This window comes from Mya arenaria, chromosome 15, assembly GCF_026914265.1.
Source record: "Mya arenaria isolate MELC-2E11 chromosome 15, ASM2691426v1".
In the NCBI taxonomy this organism is placed as follows: domain Eukaryota; kingdom Metazoa; phylum Mollusca; class Bivalvia; order Myida; family Myidae; genus Mya; species Mya arenaria.
In genome coordinates, this window is record NC_069136.1 from 56,487,370 (window position 1) to 56,503,404 (window position 16,035).

Below are 16,035 nucleotides of genomic sequence, written 5' to 3' on the forward strand. Positions count from 1 at the left end.
ATTTTTTATTAAAATCCCAACTTGCCCTAAATTTTTACTTGCCTAAAACTTTAACCCAAGTCAATCAGGGGCCATAACTTGTATTAAGAATATGGAGTTATGTAACCTTATTGAGTGATGGTCCTGAACAATTGTGTGAAGTATTAAGTCAATTGAATGAAGGGTATAGAAGTTATTAATAACTATCCCAACCTGCCCTAAAACTTTAACCTAATTTCCATAGTCAATCAGGGGCCATAATTTGTATAAAAGATAATAAGGAGTTATCTAACCTCATTATGTGATGGCACTGAACAACTGTGTGAAGTATTAAGTCAATTGAATGAATGGTATTGGAGTTCAGTGAAAATCCCAACTTGCCCTAAAACTTTAACCTGCCCTAAAACTTTAACCTAAGTCAATCAGGGGCCATAACTTGTATTAAGGATAATATGGAGTTATGTAACCTCATTGTGTGATGGTCCTGAACAACTGTTTGAAGTATTAAGTCAATTGCCCTAAAACTTTAACCGGACGCTGACGCCGGGGCGAGTAGTATAGCCAACCTATTCTTCAATAAAAATGCTGCCATTACTTTGAGGCAAAATTATTATTTATTACAAATGCCTTGTTTAAGAATCAAGACATACAAAACCTACCTTATTCTTTCAGCATATGCCCGGTTTGTAGATTTCTGGGAGTTTACATAGTACACAGCGACAGCTAACGCCACAAGGATGATAACGGCACATGCACATCCCACCGCAATGTAGAATACGTGAGTCGATGACCCAGCCTCTTCACTGTTGTCCAAACGACGTTTTTCTTCAACTGTAACATACCGTATATTATAAATATTTTTTGTCTATGCCAGGAGGATAATTAATAAACATTCACAATCCAAGGTGATATAGAAACGTAAGTTGATGACCCTGCTTCCTCACTGACCTATTAAAACAATGTGTTTTTTTTCACAGAAAGTATGAAGCATATTTTATCTTCAATATTTCATGCTTCAATCATGAGTTCTTAAACAATTGGGTCAAGTTCAATATACTATTTATCCATAATTCCACTGGCAATTGGCTTTCCAAACGCCCCGACTCCAAAGTGAAATTCATATATATATTAAAAACTCCATTGAACTCTTATAACATTGGAATCGTGAATATAATGTTATTCATATTGTGTACAGATCATATTGACATTCTTGATTATTGAAGGTATTATATTCTAGCTTGTACTGTATTATAAGCCAACCTATAAATACAATACCAGGAAATATGTTACGACATGTATTCATTTTAATTATTCAAAAAAATGCTTTTAATATACTGTGAAATCATTAATGTTCGTGGGGCATTAATGTTCGTGGTTTTCGTGGGTAAGGTGATCCACAAATTTAAGATCCCATGAAATATAGACCCTTTATTCACTTTTTCAACTGCCATGTTATGTACATACTATTTTATTCGTTACAGAAGTCGCAGTATACAGCCTTTATTCCTGTATATTTTACCATTGATCATTGTTTTGTTAATATATTATATCTGCCTTTAACAAATAATAAACCAAATCAATTAAATGTATTTTTATGAACCAAATGACAGAAGCACGTGTTTAAACGTGTGCTGTTAATGAAAATCTCCAGGTTTACAAGATGTCCGTGATGAGTGTCGTTACTCGATTTTTTTATTTAATGAAATAATTAATTGATTACATTGGAGGTTACTGAGTACAAAATACAAAACAACGCGTTCAATATATTTATTAAACAAAAATGTGTGAATAAATATTGAAATGATCTTGTTTACTCAAATATATGCACCTTTTCGGTGTTTTCACAGTTTGCAAAATTCTTAATTGGTATTCAATGGCTTCCCCTATCTGTATTTATGATTAGGGTACATCTTCTTTTATGACCTTAATTCCCAATCACATCGATAATTGACATGGGTATATGCACTAATTGGCATCTCGTACCACTTTCGCGAGTGTCATAAACCGTGTGACGTAGAAACGGAAATCAAGGGCCAGCGCATGGAGATTATGCAGACGATCGCATATTCAATTTTTTTTTTTTCAAAAATGAAAAACCACCAATTCAAGTACCCACGAAATTGTATTTTTTCGGCAAACCACGAAATTTCATGCCAACGAATATAAATGATTTCACAGTACTCTAATTTTACAATTTTCATCAACCCATACGGTGCCCCTAACCATTACGGACCTACACATGTAGTTGTCTCAATTTGGGTGTGTTATAACTGATCATTGTAGCATGTGACCAAAGAAGCCAAGATAAAATATACGAATATAAACTATATTTATAAACACTTTATTCAAAACTTATTCTGAATGGCATTCCTGATCCCAGTCTTAAAATAAGCAGTATTCCTGATTCCAACTTTGGAGGTCAGGTGACACCATCAAGAATAAAACAAGATGAGCTGTCACTGTTAGTGACGAATGTCCCAGAAGTGGTACTCAAGTGTGATTCTATACTCTATGCTACGGCGCCCAACTAATTGTGTCTCAATCTGTTTTATGATCAATGCAAGACACTAAAATAATTTATCCAGTTTATATTTCAAATTGTGCTCTCCATACTAATCAGTTATTTTCCGATTCAATAATTTTCCTAGATCTACATGTTTTTACCTGAGCCTTTCCCGGAAATGTTGAAATCTCTCGACACTGGCCGCTGTGTTGACAACTCCTTGAAGAGGTATGTGTCCACTGAAAGTAGAAACAAGACTTAAAAATCATACAATTTCGTATGCCTTTTGACAGCTGAATTTCATTAAAAACAATCTGTATAAATAATGATTTCTTTATCTGTTTCACTACTATAAACTATCATAATTATTAAGATATGATATGAAACTGATACAAGACGAAACCCAATTTTTTTAACAAGAAACAACCCTATATAATATCACGCCTCACATTAATAATGCACGTGGTGACCATATTTTTCCATATTGGGTCACCAAATTTATATTGTACCAAAATGGTTCGGATGAATTAGCGATTCCGATAAATAAATAAAACATTTAAACATGTAAACAGGTTGTCAATGTGATATATATGTTGCTTCGCTCTCACCCGATATGGTTTCCTTTTCCCTATATATCCCATATCGGTCCACCTACTAAACCCATAATTTTTAATATAATACTTCATACTGTGAAACTTATGTCAGCTCTCAATTCTCAAGTCAAAATAATTTGCAGCTTATATAGGTCAATATGTTATGTAGGGTAAAAAATATGCAAAAGTTTCATTGTATTTTAAAAATATTAAGATAACTCTAGGGTTTAAGCTAAAGGGTTATGGAAGAGTGCTGTCCCCTTCTGCCCTCATTGAGACCTGCTAAGTTTGGGTACCCTTCTGCCTTTATAGAATTAAATGCTCAAGACTCTCAAATATTTCTTTGGTTTTGTCTACAACTTGTATTTTATAATATATTATAAATACATACACATCTAACATAATAAATCTGGCAGTTGAAATTTGGAAGTTGAAAGATTACTTCAATTAAACACAATGAATTATTTCTAAAATTTTCTGCTAAATTCATAAAGTTAAATTTCTTAATAGCCACATTGTGCCCTTTTTACTCTTAGCACCCTGTCCCTATTCTGCAGCACCCTGTCCCTATTCTGCACCACCCTGTCCCTATTCTGCAGCACCCTGTCCCTATTCTGCAGCACCCTGTCCCTATTCTGCAGCACCCTGTCCCTATTCTGCAGCACCCTGTCCCTATTCTGCACCACCCTGTCCCTATTCTGCACCACCCTGTCCCTATTCTGCACCACCCTGTCCCTATTCTGCAGCACCCTGTCCCTATTCTGCAGCACCCTGTCCCTATTCTGCACCACCCTGTCCCTATTCTGCACCACCCTGTCCCTATTCTGCAGCACCTTGTCCCTATTCTGCACCACCCTGTCCCTATTCTGCTACACCCTGTCCCTATTCTGCAGCACCCTGTCCCTATTCTGCACCACCCTGTCCCTATTCTGCACCACCTAGTCCTTTTTTAATCCTTGCTTAAACCCTATAATTCTATATAAATATGCTAAAGGAATGTTAACGATCATTGCATCATGACAATAAAGCAACAAGCAATGGGGAGAGGTCTTTTTTTAATAGCCTCTTTTACTTTATCTCAGCATTTCTTAAAGACAATGGTCATTAAAACTTCACATTCGTTCCAGTCTCTCGAAAATATGCCCAATAAATCATTAGTTGCATCTCAATCATTCAGCTGCACCCTGCAAATGCATCAAAAAAAAGATCTGCACGTTTACAGATTGCGAACAAGATCACAGGAATCTGACACAGACAGTAGAAAACATTGCAAAATGTTTCAAGATAGGCGCTTATATATTGCCTGGAAAAATTTAAGAAAAAAATGCAAGATGATTTAATGAGCTGCCTCTGTCTGACCTTTTTCTCTGTGGCAGATATCTGTTTCATTGGTTGCATGAGATCAGTACGTTTTCCGCAAATAAATGCCTTTTAATTTGAAACGTTAAAACAATGCTTTTTTGCATAATCATTATCACGATATGTTATTTTGCATTACTAATTTAAGAATATCACACAAGAGCATCACAAGTACATTCAAACCCTCGTCTTGGACAAGTTTGAGAGTTCCACAAAGTACCCCATGGCGCTTATAATGTGAGAGCACTTGACGCTACTAAAGCAATGACCTGGATCAAAGACAGAGACAGACATGGTTTGCATTCTCAGCTAACGTACTGCGTTGCATACAATCCAGTTTACAGTGCTCAACAGATAACAACTTATCAATAAGCAATATATGTCCCTCTACTATTATTATCATATTACTTTTTAAGGAATAAATTGCGTGATTGATATCATTATCCGGAATATGAATGCAGTTGGGCTGGTTCAAGTGTGGGACGTAGGAAGGACTCGATCCACTGGTACTTTAACCAGCCCAACTGCATTCATATCCCCGATAATGACATCCATCACACAATTCATTACCTACGTATATTTACACCAAGTTAGTTCATTATTTCATTCCAGAATTGTTAAAAAAAATATAAAAAATACATTTAAGAAAACCTTATAGTAATTATTTTTCACACATTCTGTTAATAGACCGCCCCGACCATAACCAGAAACAGTTCAAAATATGATGTCAAAAAAATGTGGGAAAATATTAATCACTACTAAATACTTTAAGACGTTAAATTGAAATGCTCATGGTAACAATACATTTTACAAATTATAAATTAACTCTTTTCAACATGTTGTTTAAAGTTTTTCGTGGCCTGCTAACACAAACAATAACAAGTTCTAAGGTGAACAATTTTCAATTTATAATAAAATGCAAAGATACACTATTCGAACATATCAGAATATGTTGTGTTCATCGGAAAATTAGCAATTGCCAACAGGCCATTAATTTAGGGAATGTAGTTGAGGTGCAAATAAAATATCATAATTATTCTACAAGCAAGACCTACGGATGGTGATACAGTCACGATGCTGATACAGTCACGTTCTTTATGGGTAATCAAACACTGCATGGTTGCATGTGACCAAAGTTTGTCAACGACACAAATAACAATGACACAAAGGCTATGACATTCATGATCTTTGAAAATAAATTAGCAAAATGATTTTCAAAAAAAGTTCTCACACAAATGATGAACAGAAACATACAGTGCTAGCTGTACCAAATAGCATCCTTCCAAAACTGTTTATTTGATAATGTAAAGGCTGATCTGTTGATATGCCAGTCTTCCAAAACATTGCAGACAACATGGAAAATGTTTTAGACAAGGAAATGAGTGTAAATTTCTTCATTATCTGTGCATATGTTTCATGTCAGAGGATCAAGCACATATAAATCAGATATAGAATTTGGTGTTAGAGTTGGTGCAACTTCAGGTGGCAAGTTTGGACTACACCACCTTCCCACGAACCTAAAAAAGATACCATTACAATCTGGTAATTGGGGTTAATTAGCTGAGAGCATTACTGCACTTTCAACTTAAAAAACGTTTGGCTAATATTTCTGTAATAGTTCATTCTGGTGTCTTCTATTTATAGGGTATTTAACATTGTTTTGTACAATTGGCAGATATATTTGGACAAGTATACACAGCTGGGAAAACCATATTGGACGAGCCGTTTGCATTTTCCCAGTTGTGTATGAGTCTAAATACATCTTGTATTGTACCGAACAATTTTAAACAACTTAAATATTTATTCTATACCTTCATTATTTCAAATTGTGTAATTATAAAGTCGTTGATATCAGATTTTGATAACATTTTGACGATATGTTTGTAAACAAATGAGAATTGATCATGTTATCAAAGAGCATTTATGTATTTCTACCTTTATTTGGAACCTTTTTCACGCATTTTGATCTAAATGGTAGGTTTAACATGGAACCTGTGAATTGTACAAATATGAAAGAATACGTTGTTTGTTTTTTTAATGCGCATGCATTTCAACCGATAAAGAAATATAATGTACGGTCTTGTATTGAAAATGAAAGTCTACGATTAGATATATAAATTTTAAAGATATAGAATAAACAATCACATATTTTCTACTCCAATATATATTGACATAATAAAATGTCTGTTTGCTCAAAATTTCCCATAGTCTCTCAGACCTTTTGAGTTTTTCAGAGCATTTTATTCAATAACTGTTTAGAGCGTTTGGCTGCATCAACATCATTAGGTTTGCCTGATACAGCTCAAATATTATAGGTTAGTGAAACTACTTATTTTATGGAAATAATCTGAGGTGATGACATGTAAACATTTATTTTATATCTTGGCAATGAAATCACTGTGAATGCAGAAAATAAATGTAAAAGATTATATGCAATTAACGATCAAACTAATGGATTTCATATCAGTGCACAATCTGCAAACAACACATTACAACAGACAGCAGGATTCACACAGATGTTCATTATCTACAAGCACTGCCATTAACAAATGGAAACATCCAAAGTTTTCCAAAAATATGTTTGTACAACAGACAGTGATGTTCCATGTGCCAGAGTTTTTAGTCCAAAAAACATTGTGACAAATAAGGTGGTTTGCCGTTGGTGGTCCCAATTTTATATTCCCTACCAGGGGTGTAGCTAGCCCTCTAATCATGTGGATTCATAATTGTGCTGTGGGTTCTGGGGGAAGGCCCCTCCCCCCCCCCTTAAATTCTTGAAAACAATGCTGCAATCTGGCGCATTCTGGGTGTTTTGAGGAGCTTTAATTAGTACTTGAAAGTGGCCAGTTTTCGGATAAAATATCAACAAATAAACCCTTCACTCAGCATTTTTTCTCTCAAATAGCAAACAAATAAGCCCCGATTATGTTAATTGTCACCACTCAGATCGTCTAACAGAAGTATCATTTTTTGTCCTTTTTGCAATTGAACTGTATATTACATTTTTATGTCCAATGTCCATGTAACAACATGTATAGTAAAGTACGCATACTGTAACTTTGGCTGAATCGTTCTATTTTTTTTGTCAGAATCATGTGGATTCAGCCGCGTTCTCGAGTAAAGGGCAGCTACACTCCTGCCTATCATTTGAATCACAGGTGCAACTTTATGTGCACCAGATTTCAGTAGACATGAGATGCATGTTACAAAGGGGCTTATCTTAACAGAGTTATCGTGGCGTGCCAATTTTAAGCACCCAAGCAGATATCAATGCAATGACATATATGATGTGGTTGTTGTTGTTTTCTTTGAAAATGCGCATATTCTCAACAAATACTTAACCAAAGTTATAGGACTTACGAGAACTCAGTGACTGCAAAATAATGTCAATGGAAGTTTTGTGTTTTGTTATTGTTTTACAGCCAGAGTTATGGACCCTTATATGAGCACTTCTTGTAAGCTGATGCAAATTAACGTCTTTTGTTTTTGTGTTTTCGGTGGAACAAAATATATATTTTGAAAATTAATCAAGCTTGAGTAAAAATGGGACTTTCATTATTTATGAGCACTTCTTCGTTGTAAGCTGATGCACGTCTTTTGAGATTTTTTTCGGCCCAAATATATATTGACAAATATTAAAGACAGAGTGATATGTGCCGTACATTATTTAAGCACTTCCTGTAAGCTGTGATGCCGGGTGCATATCTTTTGTTTTTTTTTAGTCGAATATCGAATATATTTCGACAATTATTACAGACAGGGGTATCAGGGCCTTACTCGTTGGCTTGATATCCCAGGGCCCGGCCAAACTACTTCGAGTCTTGCGGATATTGAGCCAAGCGTGAATGCTTACATAGAGTAAACAAAATCGGTCCTTAACATCAAGTTTGAGGCAATGCCAGGAAATCGATCCGAGCGATATCAAGTGAACAGGTTTTGACTGTCTATAATTACATGAGCACTTCTTGTAAGCTGATCATGCAACACACGTCTTCCTTTTTTTTTTAAGTTGAACAAGGGACATAACTTGTCACAGTTTTTAAAGCAACAGTGACGGGCCTTACTATGCAAGTTAGCTTTGGCACTGGCAACATGCAAACCATTAGGTTTTGAACCTTATTGTTTATAATGCATGGACAATTATTTTAGGCAAAAGTCTTTGCACAGAGGCACCAACAACAACACCAAGTCTACAACCATATCCCAACATGTTTCCTAAAAACGCAGTCATGCTTAAATTATTATACTTCTGATTGTATACTGTGTCACTTCCAAATTTCAGTAAGTTTTAAGTATACCATATAATAGCTAACAAACTGTTATATTATATATAATTATACCCAAATTAAAAAACTCATTAATTATGAAAAAGGATAAATTATCTTCACACGTGAGTGACAAGCAGTACTTTACAAAACCTGGCAAGTAATTTGTAGGTTTGTCAGGCTTTATGAAATGCCAAAGTCCATTAGAACCTGTCATACCCACAAAGTGCACTATAGAAAACAGGTTAAACAAACTCGCTATTTCAAAGAAAGTGAAATATTACATTTAGCATAATATTTCACTGTCTGTTACAAACATTTCGTGCTCCCAGAACATAAAATTACCACTCTTGAAACATTAATCATGGCAAGCTCATGCACAGTAGCTCATTCCGGACAAATATATGTATTATTTCAAAATTATGTTGTAACAATAGAATAATTACAATAATGTATATCCAAACTGATTTTCTACAATATTTTTTTCATAAAATAATTGAACAAACTGCTAAACGAAGAATTGAAAAAAAATTGTTATAATATATTAATGAAACATTTCCTATTTCATTGAGACGTTATGGAATTATATCATATCATGATATCTCCTCCAATCGTAATCACGCAGATAATATTTTAGCATGAATGCTGCGGCTGCGAGGATCCTAAATATTATGAAACTTATCATCGGCAGTATTTCATAAATAATCTGATAAAAAGCAGAGACAGAATTGTCTACAGCTAGGTGTCTGTTTTATTAACTTCAAAGAGACATCCTTTATTTCATAAAGATACACATAATTTCATATAAATTATCTTCATGGACTGGTTATCTAAAAGTACAATTTAGTCTAGATGGATGTACAGAAGAAATATATAGGGCAAGTATTAAAAAATATTTGCCGTTATATAAATGCGGTTTTTAAATAAAAGCTGTGGGGCCACATATATTCCCCAGTTAAAAAAAGCGCCAAAACATCTCTAACACACAAATCAACTATGCTTTTTTGTGCTTTGATCATAATAAGTCAAATGAGTTAAACCGATTATAATAAATATAATGCGTTAAAATAAATATGTTTCTTTTGAGCATATTATCAAGACTTTTTACCTTAAATTATAAATCATTAAAGTGTTGGAACATTTATATAATATAAACATCATTTTGTTCCTTATATAAAACATTAAGTTATCAGATGTTATCATTGTAATATCACACGATGACAGTGTTTAGGTGACGTTTAAAATTGTAGTGGTTACAAAAAACAATCATGTAAACCTGTGTCACCAAATAAATCTCAAAATAAAACTTCCTGAGACAATCCATTACCTTCATTACAATGGAGACAAAAATCAAGTCTATGAAAGTTTCATGAGGATGCACGGTATTTTTGCCCATCAACTTTGGCAAGGGGCATGTAACTCTTGTTTCCAACAAAGACACTGTCAACACACTACAGTAAATCTGTGTAAGGTATTGTCATCTACTGATTTAAGCATGTGTGGCTAACAGATTTATGGACTTTGAGAACTTGAAATTTAGACAGCCACACTCCTTTTAATAGAATTTATACAAGTAACAGTGAATTTTCAATAATTATGAAGAAAAGTTTGAATAGTGACAATTTCATGACCCATTATCAAAAACAATCGAAAGATACTCTATTGAGGGACGTGGGTGCATGATCATACAAACTGAGACTCAAGTCTGAAACTTGTGAAATCACTTTTATGGCTTAAAAATTATATACTCAAGGAATGGAAATCAATTGTTGGAGAAATATATATTTGAGTTTGAGTTTGATTGCAACTGTTTGAAATAAAAAAAAGTATTGTATATAATGTAGCATTTAGAATTGACCAAGAAACCTAGTTTATGACTCAATGTTACCCAGTTCCAAACTAATCTAAGATTTCATCAAGGCAAGCATTCTGATCAAGTTTCATGAAGATTGGTCCAGACATGTTGCAATAAAATATAGCCTCTAGAGTGTTCACAAAGTTTTTTAAGATTTGACCCAGTGACCTCATTTTTGACCCCACATGACCTACTAGTTTCAAATTATTCCAAGATTTCATCAAGCAAACATTCTTAATTAGTTTCATGGAGATTAGAGCAGATGTATTGACTCTAGAGAGTTCCCAAGATGTATGTAAGATATGACCTAGTGACCTAGTTTTTGACCCCATGTGAACAATTTTAAAACTCTTGTAAGATTTCACTAAGGCAAACATTCTGACCAAATTTGAACATAACTGACTATTAAATACCAATGTTTCATTCGGGACACAATTTTTCAAAGATTTCACCTACTGACCTGGTTTCTGACCCCATGTGACCCAGTTCCGAACTATTCAACAACAATCAAGGAAAACAGTCTGATTAAGTTTCATGAATATTAGATTGACTCTAGTGTGTTCCCAATATTTTTTCGAAGATTTGACCTATTCACCTTGTTTTTGACCCATATGACCAACTTTTAATACGCAGTCGAAATTCAACCCAAGAGAACATTCTGACCATGTTTGAACATAATCAGACCAATCACAACCATAAAATAGTTTCGGACAAGATTTTTGAAAGATTTGACCTAGTGATCTAATTTTTTATCACATGTGACCCAGTTTAAAACATGTCCAAGAGTTCATCAAAGAAAACATTCTAAACAAGTTTCATGAATATAAGACCATACATAATGCCTCTTAAATGTGTTTCAAAGATTTTTCTAAGATTTGACCTAGTGACCTAGTTTTTGACCCCAAGTTTCAACATTTTTTGATCAATGCCTACCAAGATATGGTACCGGACGGACGGATGGATGGACGGACGAACAACGCCAAAACAATATCCCCCTCCCGATACTTTCGATTCGGCAGGGGATAAAAAGTACAAAAAAGTAGGTAAAAAAAAAAAATCAAACAAAGACCATAATTGGTATTCAGGTGAATATGGAGTTATGTAACCTAATTGTAAGATGGCCTTGCTCAGCTGTGTGAAGCATGAATTTAAGTCCTTTTAATGAATTATATGGTGTTTGAGATCTGAGTTTAAAATTAATTAGCCATGACCATATTTTTTAATTAGCCAATGACTCAATGCAACCACTGAGACATATGTCTAAGGATAAGAATTTAATATTGAATACTTGCTCAATTCCTCAGATTTACGTCTAAATTAAGGCCACACTTATAAAATAGTTTGTTCAGCCTTACCCAACTGACTCACAAAAACAACCGCAACCCAACATTTATTTTAGCCCGTCTGGTGGTCATAATTTTATTTTTCTTCTTTTTCATTACAGAGTTAAGGGGTTAGTAATTAAAACCACCCTAGTACGCTTATTACCATCCAAATGTGGAATGGGCTAGGCCATACAACCCATTTTTTAATTGTAGACTAGCGTAACAGTTTATTTTATTGTATAATGAGCATGCATGCAAAAACAAAAAAATCTTCCCTGGAAGTATTTTTATCTACAAATGACAATTCCAATATTCAAGAAATTTATCATCCAACAAAACCTGCTATGTTCAGGTAATAAATAAATGAACAAGAAACAAAGAGACTTTAGCGAAACAAATTACTAAAATTACCAAAATAGACAGCCCACTGTGAACTGCATGTGGTTGAGATGCACAACACCAAGGAAGCAAGTCCAAAAAAAAGAACAAACAAAGGAAACCAAACTCTCTTGCGCCACAAAACATCAGGCACTGCTGTGCAGAAATCGCAACAAAACATTTACGCAGACACCCATATAATTTAATTAAGCCACTGACGTGGGGTTAATTGACTCAAATGACACAATGTTCGGTTCTGCTACCAGCCTGCTATTTTGAAGTTAACCATTTGCTGTAAAAAAAAAAGGCACATGGGGGTCTGAATGCAGGATTTTGTAACGGGAACCAGTATGCCAGATGATAAGCAAGATGGATATTATGTCGCATCCTTTATTCTCAAATTTGGCTGTTTTTGATTATAAAAGAATTAAATTGTTTAAAGCAATGAAGTTGACATAAAAAAACTGTATAGTGGACTGAGTTTCTGGAATTTTTGCAAAATTACAAACATTCCTTTAGGCAAAATTAAGTCAACAATCTTAAGAATTTATAACACTTCATTATATTTCTTGAATGCATAAGATAGATAAGTAAGATATTTAAACCTTTTACCAGACAAGTCTGGTGGAATGAAACTGTTGTCTGCTGCACAATAAAATCACCATGACGGTCATTACGTTATCGGCATGCATCCATCTGGCATTGCATTCTGTGATTAAACATCGTGATTAGATCAGAGCGTTGTGACATCATTTGGAACCACAGAGCTTTGTTCGTGTCAGTATTTCATTGCTTCTGAAACTGTACAGGGCGGCAGGGTGGTGAGAATAAAATTTGGATTTCATTTTTTTATTCTACAAAATATGGGATGTTTGCAACAAAAAGTATCAACATTTATAATCTTGTCATGGTTGAACAGCATGAAATTGTACTAGCAAACACTTCAAAAATCAAGATAGCTTTATTTCCTAAATTGAAGTTAGTGTTTATTCTTGGTCTTCTAAACAATTAAGTAGGCAGGACAGGCACACCCCGGTGCCAACTTAATTGTGTATAAGACCAAAATTAAATACTTACTTAACTTTCTTAGTGTTGAGCGAGAAATCATCGCAACAACTATACTTAAGCGTGTATACATATGATTATGCATGTGCTCTTAAATAACCCTCTTAATATTAGGCCAATTAATAACTAAGTGGAAAGTTGGCAATGAATGGATAGTTGGCAGTTGTTTTTATTAGAAAACTTCTAAATGAGTCCTAACAGGGTAGGTTCCCTTCGGGGAGGCAAACGAGGCATACACGTTACCGTAAGTTTGATTAAGATTAAGAAAGCACTAAATCAAAAGACAACAACAATGATGTCCAAAAAATTTCAAATTCTCAGAAAAGTTTTAAAGACAAAATAAAGTTTTCATTTCAGGTGATATTTTATCCATGTGGTATTATACGAAGCATTTGGCAGGACAGCAAAGAGGAAAAATGATTGATATTTTCCATTCCAGAAAAAACCCTTATTCAATTCCATTAAATTCTAAAATTCAAGACACAAAATTGGTATATTTCCTTTTTCAATTTCAATAAAATCCCTCCTGCAATTGCCTTGTTTTACCGCATGATTTATCAGAGTGACTCAGGTCCCAATTTATTTTGGGTGACTTTACTTCTGACAATCCATTTCTCTTGGGGTTTCATTTTACTATGTTTGTTCCATAGGCCAAACTGTAATTATATATTGTTCCTCTGGCTTTTGTCATATATGTCCAGCATTTTATTTACAATCTATAAATATTTTTTCTGTATTCCATCATAAATTCAACTTTAAATAGACTTTCATATCAGGTTAATACCATACATGTGAACTCTACCAGCGGTAGGTAAAATATACCGCTTTTGAGACCCTTCTAACGCCATACCGCTTTCCCGTCGAAATCTACCATTATTAAAAGCTCTTCTAAAAAATCCCAAAATTATATCAAATTGGCCTTAAATTCTATTTCAAAAACCTGAAAATTAAATCGACCATGCTAAAATTCCATATTAATTTGTCACTTTAAGGAACATGGTGCAATAAGCAACTTGTCAAATCACTTCACACTTCGGCCGAGATCGTTGCTAAGTTACCGGTACGGTACAAAAGACCACTAATCAGCATCCTTTGTTAATTGGCATCCTACTAATCAGCATTTTTGTAATTGTCAAAGACATTATAAAACTGTCAAAACATCAAAGAAAACAACATTACCAAGGTGTTATTAATTATCTACAGTGTATAAAATTTTACGACATTTTGGCGGGAAATTTGACATATACAGTTCTGCAGTTGTCTGCACTTACACTCAGACCTGTTTTGGCAGTCTGATTTTAATTTTTAGCAGCTCTTTTGAATATAAACTTGTTTTTACAAGTCAGAGGTAATATTTCTTCTGTTTCTCAATCAAAAACACTGACACTTGACAAGTTTCAACCATGACATATTTCATGGGTATTTTCCGAAAATCTAAAAATATTAACAAATATCAAGTTTTTGTTTACATTGTTTCCATCATTGTTTTTTGCTGAAAATTTAAGAAATTAAGTTCTCTATAATCATTTTGAATGTTTTTTGCATCTTTAAAATACCATGTTGTTTCTTAATTGAAGCTCACTTAGTTTTTCATAAATGAAATAAATATTGATAGTAAATGAATAAAACAAAACAAAATTTGTGTTCCCTCCTCAATTTTTGAAGAAAAAAAAATTGTGCTTGAATTGTGCTTGAGATTAGTTTTTCTTTGCCTTAATTTTCTTTTGGCTCCTTAATTTTCTTTGGGTTCTAATACCTTCCTTTGCTGCTGATGGTGAAAATGACTCACATCTAGAACTAAAGCTCCATTCTCTTTTGGGGATAATTGGACATTATTGGATGGGAATAAAACCATCAAATTCTACCAGAAAGGAGTCTTGATTTGTTTTTATATCAGTTAATCTGTCTGCATGAGCATTTAAGTCCATAACAAATCACCCAAATTCCATGCTGTGAAACCCTAATTTGAAGCCCTGGAGTACAAGAAACAAATAGTTTTATATGCTGCATTTATATGACCATGCAGGGCTCCAGCTAGGATTTGAAAAGGGCAGGGTGCTAGGTCAGAAGAGGGCTGTCAAGGAAAAGGTCTTAGCGGGGCATAGTAAAAAGGCCACAGGGTGCAGGAAAAGGGCAGGATCGAGGGTGCTCCACTGTGCTACTAAGGCCTAGCTGGAGCACTGTATGGCCCTAGATCGCTCACCTGTAAAACAGTGTAAACTGTTGGGCAGGGATAAATTTGACACAAGGGTCAGGGTTTGAAGAAAACTTTATAGAAGTCTACTATAAGCAGACCTGTTAACCCCTTCCAAGACTTGTCAGTAGCCTGGCAGTGTATTATTATTAGTCTTTGACATTGGGCTGAAAATGTAGCCTCTAAATAGTTTACAAGGCTTTTCAATACTAGGGCCCTGTGACCTATTTTTTTATCCTAACTGACCCATAATCAAACCTGACATAAAAATCATCAAAACAATATTTCTAATAAATTGCCAGGATATTTGGGCTGAAAATGTTACCTCTAGAGTATTAACAACATTTTCCATATTTGGGCTCTGTGACCTAGTTTTTGACCCCAGATGACCCATATTCAAACTTGAGCTAGAAATCATCGAAACAACCTTTCTTACAAATTTCCAGGATCTTTGGACTGAAAATGTTACCTCTGGAGTGTTAACAACTTGTATCCATATTTGGGCTCTGTGACCTAGTT

At 34.3% G+C, this 16,035-nt stretch overlaps 1 protein-coding gene across 1 annotated transcript in view; it reads right to left on the bottom strand.

Moving 5' to 3' along the window:
- Nucleotides 1-16,035, bottom strand: part of LOC128219922 (tyrosine-protein kinase RYK-like) — a 95,132-nt gene that overhangs the window by 16,796 nt on the left and 62,301 nt on the right. Inside the window, 2 exon segments of the mRNA XM_052928098.1 lie at nucleotides 639-810; nucleotides 2,644-2,721. Coding sequence (XP_052784058.1) covers nucleotides 639-810; nucleotides 2,644-2,721 — 250 coding nt within the window.